The sequence below is a fragment of the Lactuca sativa genome, chromosome 3 (genome assembly GCF_002870075.4).
Source record: "Lactuca sativa cultivar Salinas chromosome 3, Lsat_Salinas_v11, whole genome shotgun sequence".
Lineage (NCBI taxonomy): Eukaryota > Viridiplantae > Streptophyta > Magnoliopsida > Asterales > Asteraceae > Lactuca > Lactuca sativa.
The window spans coordinates 47,581,852-47,590,002 of record NC_056625.2 but is presented as its reverse complement, the minus strand read 5'-3'; the positions used below and the strand labels follow the sequence as shown (position 1 = coordinate 47,590,002).

Genomic DNA, 8,151 nt, shown 5'->3' with positions numbered 1-8,151 from the left:
ATTTTACTATTTTAACATGAAGTTTTAATAACTAATTAATATTATTTTTCCTTGATTATTTATAAATTTTTCAAATGTGTTGTTATATGTCATAGTGTAACAGAAGTTCAACTTCTCTTTAAATAGCAACGCGCGGGAAAACCTTCTAGTTTCTATTAAGCATGATCGATTAAGCTATTAGAATGATTGTACGAAAGGAAATGCAACTTTTATTGTCTACTTCCTCAACCTTTATTCTCCATTTACATAGCAAACCAAACCATCGTTGTTACAAATATGCCAAAAAAAATACTACAGCTCAAGAATAAGCAGTTTTGGACAAAGTTATAGATACGTAGATGCAAAGAAAACAAATTATATCTCCAATATAGTTCATTCTTGTAGAGTGTCGCATTGCAACAAAAAGTCAATGGCTCATTTATTCTATAACAATACAATCTTTATCATTATAAGCATACCAAAGAAAATAAAGAGACAGATCTAGGGATCGGAGGGATGTTCACATCCAAAACCCCTTCAAGAATCCGTTCCACCAGACTCATTGAAGGCCTACTGTCTTCCTCATCTTGGATACACCAACACGCGACTTTGCAAATTTTTGTGACTTCTTCAACACTAGCTTCCCTCATTAACCTACTGTCTAACAAGCTAAGGATATCGCCTCCCACCATAAGAACATTCGCAACCAAACAAGGGAAGAATGGACTCCTTGAATCTTCAGATTGCTCTGCATTTCGCTTACCATATACTAATTCAAAAAGCATCATTCCATAGCTAAAAACATCTGCTTTAGCTGTTACAGCCACCCCCGATAACCATTCAGGTGCCAGATATCCCCGTGTGCCTCTTATAGTCGTTAAAACCTTACCAAAGTCTCGACCAACAAGTTTTGCAAGACCAAAATCTGCAATTTTTGGACAGAATTCGGCATCTAGAAGAATGTTTTCAGGCTTTATGTCACAGTGAATGATACAGTCTCTGCATTTCTCATGAAGATAAACCAACCCTCTTGCAGTTCCAAGTGCAATCTGATACCTCGTTTCCCAGTTTAGAAGATGTTTACCATGGAAAAGATGGGTGTCTAGAGAGCTGTTTTCCATGTAATCATACACCAATAACTTATTGTTACCTTCTGCACAGAACCCACGAAGACGAACAAGATGAACATGTTGGATGATACCAATTGTGCTGACTTCGCTCCTGAACTGCTTCTCTCCTTGGCTGATGCTTTCAAGCTTTTTCACTGCTACAATCGATGAATCACACAATACCCCTTTGAAAACGCAACCAAAACCCCCTCCTCCTAATATATTTGAGAAATTTTTTGTAGCCGTTTGTAAATCTTTGTAGTCAAACACCACCAACGATCCCTCCATTGTTGTCTTTCCCACCGATGTCCTCTTTTTTCTATAGATTAAAACCAAAATTAGACCCATGGCAAAAACAACACCTCCCACGAACCCAACAATAGCACCCACCATAACCAGATTACTCTTTTTAGGATGATTAAGATCTTTAGAAGCAACTTTGATGTAAATTGTTTTCCTGCTATAATCGTCTAATGAGAGATTCATGAGGTCTCCATCCCAAATTGAACATTGATTATCCACGAAAGAGTAAGCATTACATGAGCAATTGTTCAAACATGTGGTACGACATTCTCCCTCACTCCCACTTTCCACAGATTGATTTGGAGGCAGATTCTTGACTGCAATCATGAGAAAATCAAGCTTTTCCACGTTTCTCCGACGCTGTAAATCGGTTTTTCTCACACACCCACCTGAGAAATCACTCTGATTCCAATCACTCTCTGATCTAGGGTTGAAGCCAGTCAAGCAATTACAGAAAGGTAATCCAGATTGGCTGCAAGTCCCAAAAGCCCCACACGAAGCATAGACCTCGCACTGCGTTCTTGGTTGAGACCAAAATAAATTCCACTGTTTGGTAGTTTCCAACCATGTTAGTTGCTGAACTTGACCAGAAACATCTATTACAAATCTAGACATAATGGAAGAATTATACACGGAATAAGTGAAGTAACTCTCGTTTACATTCGTATGGTAGCTGAAATTATAAATGTAATTCAACCTCATTTCAGGAACAAAGTCAAACTTTTTCCCATTCCACGCCCCACTTGTCCAATATTGCTGGGAGCTATTCCACTTGCTTACATACTGGTTATTAAACGGATGAAGCTCGAAAGAGAAGAGTCCTACAGCAGGATCTTCTTTGCTTCTCCATGATGTAAGAAGTTGGCTCTTTTTGGTTCTATTATCATAAGCAAGTTTAGCACCAGGCAACCAAGTATGAGTTGGGTGGTCAAAACTTTGCCAAAAAGGTTCAATGGAATTTGAAGTACTGTATCTCAAGACTAAGTTGCCATCATCAAGAAGAACAGCTATTGCAGGTTTCAAAGTTATGGTGGTGGTGGTGATTGTCGTGGACCAAATCTGGAATTTGGACTCATTTAAGAGCACTAAGTTACGATCGATGATTTTTAATTCCGATTGGAATCTATCTGAGATGGGTGTTTCTCGGTTTGCCACCCAAACTATGGTGGGAGGATTGGAAGAGGCCTTTTTATACCAGATGCCTATGTAATACTTGGATGAGTTACCTGCTTTGAAGAAACCCAACTCGAACACTTCACCTTCGGATATGATCGTTTGGTCTCCAGAAAGAGACTGGTTTGCATTTATGGTGTTGGCTCCATATGATGATGAGAGGATCTTGGTCAGAGAAAAACACAGGAGGAGCAGATACCTCGCTAACCTCTTACTTTCTTTGAAACACATGACATACAAAAATTGACAAGTATTGTGTCTATAGAACTGACGTTTGAGCCCTGTCGTGAACTTGCTAAGCCGATTGGAAATTGGAATAAAAATTATACAAGTCAGTCGATAAGTCAATATCAGTTGAAAATAATCTTTCATGAAAGACTTTTGAAACTTTCAAATAACTTTAACAAAATTCATGAAATTGGCAGTGGCATGGTTCTTCAATCACCTACATGTCGCATGTTTGATGAGTCACATCCACATAGACAAATGCAAAGTCTAAATTTCTATATGGTGGGACTTGACATCATTGCTTTCTCCATCAGGTCCAAGCAGATATTATACCAGGGACTAAACCGGAAAGACAAAACAAACATTCAACTACAACCCACATAAACCATCCATTTTTATAACTAGATAGAGCTTAAAAGAAAAGTTGTTCATACAATAATAACTTTGATTTGCAACCCAAAATCAACATTAACTAGATTAAACTCGTACAATAATTTTGTACAACTAAACACAGTTCTTGGATTTTTGGTTCGGTTATGGTTCTGGTTCTTGTTCGGATTCGGTTCGGTTCGGTTCAGATCGGACCCAGCTCATCCGTAGTTGTGGCGGGATGCAAGGGTGGGGGATGGGGTTGTGTGGGGGACCATTTTTATTTTTTTCTAATAATAAAAGTGTTTAAGTTAATTTGAAATGGGTAAAGTAAATATACAAATAAATTATTGAAGGTAAAGTAGTCTTTTCAAATTATTAAATCTACAATAAAAATAAGGCAAAAGGATCGTAACCAGGATGTTGAATGTCAAACTATATCCAAAGAAATCAGGAGCAAATTTGTAATTTTCTTTGGTTTTAACTTAATCTTGAAAAGCTGGTATATAATGGGAATATCACAGTTTTTAAGGGTGACATAACTCGGTTGGTTAAATAGCAACTATTATTTTTTAGTGGGGGTATTCTTAGAAAATATATGACAACGTTTCAACCTTGATGAATGTGTGGAAACTAGTGATTTTTCAAGTGCATCGACTCGTACAGTTGTACTTGGATTGAAGTTGTGACATATGGACATCTTTCTCTCCCATATAGTACACAAATTAATTCATATGAACACATAATATTGGACGAATGAAATGTCACAAGAACGAACATTGCCAAAATCAAAACTTCAAAATACAATAATATAAACAAATTTTATTTGGTTCAAATTATGATACATCAAAAGTCTAAACAAGAAACCAATATAAGAAGTTGCATATTAAATAAATAAATAAAAACCGTTGGATCGAACAACCAGTGGCGGAGTTAGAAATTTTTATATGATGTACAAACATTATCAATAAATATTTTATTTAGTTAATTATCATATTTAGGGCATTAAATACATGATATAATCTCTTTAGGTGGGGGTACAATAATATCGATGATGTTTACAAATAATTTTTTTTATATACATAAAACAATATTTTTGGGGATGCTACAGTACCCCTAACGACCCATATAGCTCCGCCATTGCGAACAACACATTGAGTTGGCAACCCAACCTTGATTGCCTCGACCTCATAACATTAGCAGGATTATAAGCCCAAGATGTTATTGGGTTTAATGTACTCTAACATCCTATGGTGCACATACAACCTTAATGCTTTGGATCTAAGTTTTTTCTAGTTATACATGCAACAAAATAATCCAAAGCATGAAGCCTACAACTAGCATACAATTTGACATTTGAATCATAAAAAACTAGTTAGAAGATTACCTCATGTTGTAGCTTGTTGTATTTGGTCTTTAAGAACTTAGCACCTCAAGTGTGATGCCTCAAATGGTTCACAAAACACCACCAAAAATTGGAGAACTTGAGAGAGAGGTTATGAGGCACTCAAAAATCAGCTATATTATCTCTAAGATCACTAGTGTATCCAATTTTAGGCCAAGGGGTTACATACATACATATATATATATATATATATATATATATATATATATATATATATATATATATATATATATATATATATATAGTGTAGAATCCAAGAGTCATATGTAACGCTAATTCTTACACTTAGGCTTATGATCCATAATCCATATGGACTAACTCTTCATGGACTCTTACATAAACTTAGTCCATCATGGATCAATAGCCCAAACCATATGTATCACTGATTTACATAATCAGTCCCCGTTAATTGAATTAGTCTCTTTTGATCACTAAATTAATTCCAAATTAATTCTTGATCAATACTAATTAAATAATATGATTTCACAATTAATATATTATACTTATAATATATTAATAAATCACAAATAACATATTTCTCAAATATCCATCCTATCAGATTGTTCTGGTGAATGCAACCCAAAATGGACCATGCTACTCTCGGGTCTAGTACTGTTAGGTGCATTTCATGCATTCATTTTTATAGTTTTAGTTCATAAAAGTGCATTACATTTAGGTTTAAACTCATGCATTTTGTATATTTTCGGGATTTTTCATGATGCAATTCCATTCACACGCTTTTAGGATATTTCAGGGACTTATGAAGGTTGGATCTTGTTGGAGGAAGTTATCAAGAGTTGGAGACAAAGTTGTAGAGGTTTTGGAGCTTTGAAGAGAGAGAATGAAGAAATGAAGAATTTGGCTTCACAGGAGTTTACACGGCCGTGTAAATGTATACCTATAATTTACACGGGCCGTGTAAACGTATATGCAAGGACATTCTACTTCGAAGACCTGGAAGAATTAAGCATTCTACTTTTCTTGTTTACACGACCGTGTAAATGGAACCCTTTGGTTTACACGGGCCGTGTAAACGTCTCGACAGTTTTTAAAGTGGTTTTGTCTTCTTATAATTTAGACAATCAGTTTTGAGGGGAGTTAGGTCGGATTTTGGGAGGAGAAGAGACGATTTTCAGAGCCTTTACAAGTAGATTAACACTTGGAAAACACTTTAATTTCTTTTTGTAAGTCAATTTGAAGTTTAAACTTGTTTGATTTGTAGTCCAACCTAGATATGTGTGGTTGATTTTATTATCATTTCCGAATCTGGATTCTTAAGTATGTGTTGTTAGGCTATGATTTGAATTTAACTTGTGTTTAACATCTAGTAATCTTTGATTTGATCTTAATCATGTGTTTGGTTAGTTCTCTTTTTCACTTGATCAATGAACTAGGGTTCTATTCAATCTAGTTAATCAAATCATGAAATTCGTATAGGTTTTATGATTTGATGTTAGTAACACTCACTTACTTGGTTGTAATTAGATCAAAATTAGTAAAATCAAAGATTAAATGTTTATATTCCCAAGCTTAAGAGGAATGTTAAACATTGTTGGTAATTAGTGCAAGAACCTAATGTCATTTAATGATTTAATGCAAGAGCTTATTTGGGTTGTGTAACGACCCAAAAATCACGACTAAAAATTTCTTTTAAAACATTACTAAAAATGGGTTTATAAACAACGTATCATAAGTCAAACATAACTTTTGAGTATTAAGTTCAAAACATAATAGCATTATCAGAGTCAAACATTCCCAGGCTAACTGACTATGATGTGTGCTCTGCAATCTTCCCGAGCTCCTCTTTTGAAAACCGAGTACCTGAAACCAGAACTGAAAACCGTAAGCACGAAGCTTAGTGAGCTCCCCCAATCTACCACATATCACACAAAACATATAAAGCACATATTGGGCCTTGCCCACTGCATCGGACCGATGTCCGGACTAACGGGGCCTTGCCCCCTACATCGAACCGAAGTCCGAAGCTGACATCGGACCGAAGTCTGAAGCTAACTGACTGGGGCCTTTCCCCCTCCATCGGACCGTAGTCCGAAGCTGACTATCTGGGACCTTGTCCCCTCCATCAGACCGAAGTCCGAAGCTGACATCGGACCGAAGTCCGAAGCTAACTGACTGGGGCCTTGCCCCCTCCATCGGACCGTAGTCCGAAGCTGACTATCTGGGACCTTGTCCCCTCCATCGGACCGAAGTCCGAAGCTGACATCGGACCGAAGTCCGAAGCTAACTGACTGGGGCCTTGCCCCCTACCGTAGTCCAAAGCTGACTATCTGGGACCTTGTCCCCTCCATCGGACCGAAATCCGAAGCTGACATCGGACCGAAGTCCGAAGCTAACTGACTGGGGCCTTGCCCCCTCCATCGGACCGTAGTCCGAAGCTGACTATCTGGGACCTTGTCCCCACCATCGGACCGAAGTCCGAAGCTAACTGATCACAGCATATCGTAACATATCAACTGGCATAAACTCACATATACTGCATACTACATCGGGCCGTAGCCCGGAACATATAACACATAAATCCTGTTTGAGCCACGAAGGCATCAAACATACTAACTACTGTATCAGATCAACATCCGAAACTACTGCTAGCTAAACGGGCCGACATTGTGGCCTTAGACCCGTTCCTACTGGAAGGAAACTCACCTGAACTGCTGAGCCCTGCTGATAAACCTCTGGCTGCTACTCGACAATCCCCTGAACCGCTGCTCCTCCAGCTCTCCGAGCTATCAATATACATATAACACTTAGTCTGACAGTCAACTAAGTCAACTCTGGTCAAAGTCAACCTTCCAGGTCAACCCTACTCGCCGAGTCTTCCTAAAGACTCGCCGAGTTCATAAGCTCAGGGTCTTTCTTATTCGCGACCCGACTCGCCGAGTCAGTCCATGACTCGCCGAGTCCAACTAGTTCCAAGTCCTGTCCTGTCCAACTCGTTGAGTCACCACCCGACTCACTGATTCGAGTCTCAACTCAAAGGGTTTAGGGTTTCGCGATCTGACTCGCCGAGTCCAAGAACAGACTTGCCGAGTCCAAGACAATCTTCAACCAACTCGTCGAGTTGTTCATCCAACTCGCCGAGTCCATGCCTAACTTCAACCGACTCGACGAGCTGTTCATCCTACTCGTCGAGTTCCTCCTCATCTTCAAGCTACTCGCCGAGTCCACTCGAAGGACTCGCCGAGTCTATCCAGTCTTCAATCCATGCAGTGGCTTTTCGAGCCAAACAGAACTTCCAACTCATAGATCCATACTTCTAGGGCCTATTCCCCACGTAAAGTGGCAAACTTTACGTGTAGATTGAGAGATCTATGCTCAAAACACACTAAACTAGGGTTTATGGCAAACATGCTTCTTCAACATACCAAGGGCTGATACTTTAGGGGATTCAAGACCAAAACCAACATGGATCTGAGGTAGCAACCTCAGATCTGGACCTCCAACTCGAATTGGTTACAAATCATACCAATAATGACCAAAACTCACACATAAGAATATATCTAGAAGAAAAGGGAGTCCAAGCAACAGCTTATTACCTCCAATTGGTCTGAAATGACTCCACAATCC

At 38.5% G+C, this 8,151-nt stretch overlaps 1 protein-coding gene across 1 annotated transcript; it reads right to left on the bottom strand.

Annotated features, from left to right (window-relative positions):
* Positions 1-335: 335 nt before the first annotated feature.
* LOC111884408 (G-type lectin S-receptor-like serine/threonine-protein kinase At2g19130) lies at positions 336-3,063 on the bottom strand. Its single transcript, XM_023880730.3, has one exon. It carries the CDS (start codon positions 2,934-2,936, stop codon positions 447-449), a length of 2,490 nt encoding a protein of 829 aa, XP_023736498.1. The 5' UTR covers positions 2,937-3,063; the 3' UTR covers positions 336-446.
* Positions 3,064-8,151: the final 5,088 nt, after the last annotated feature.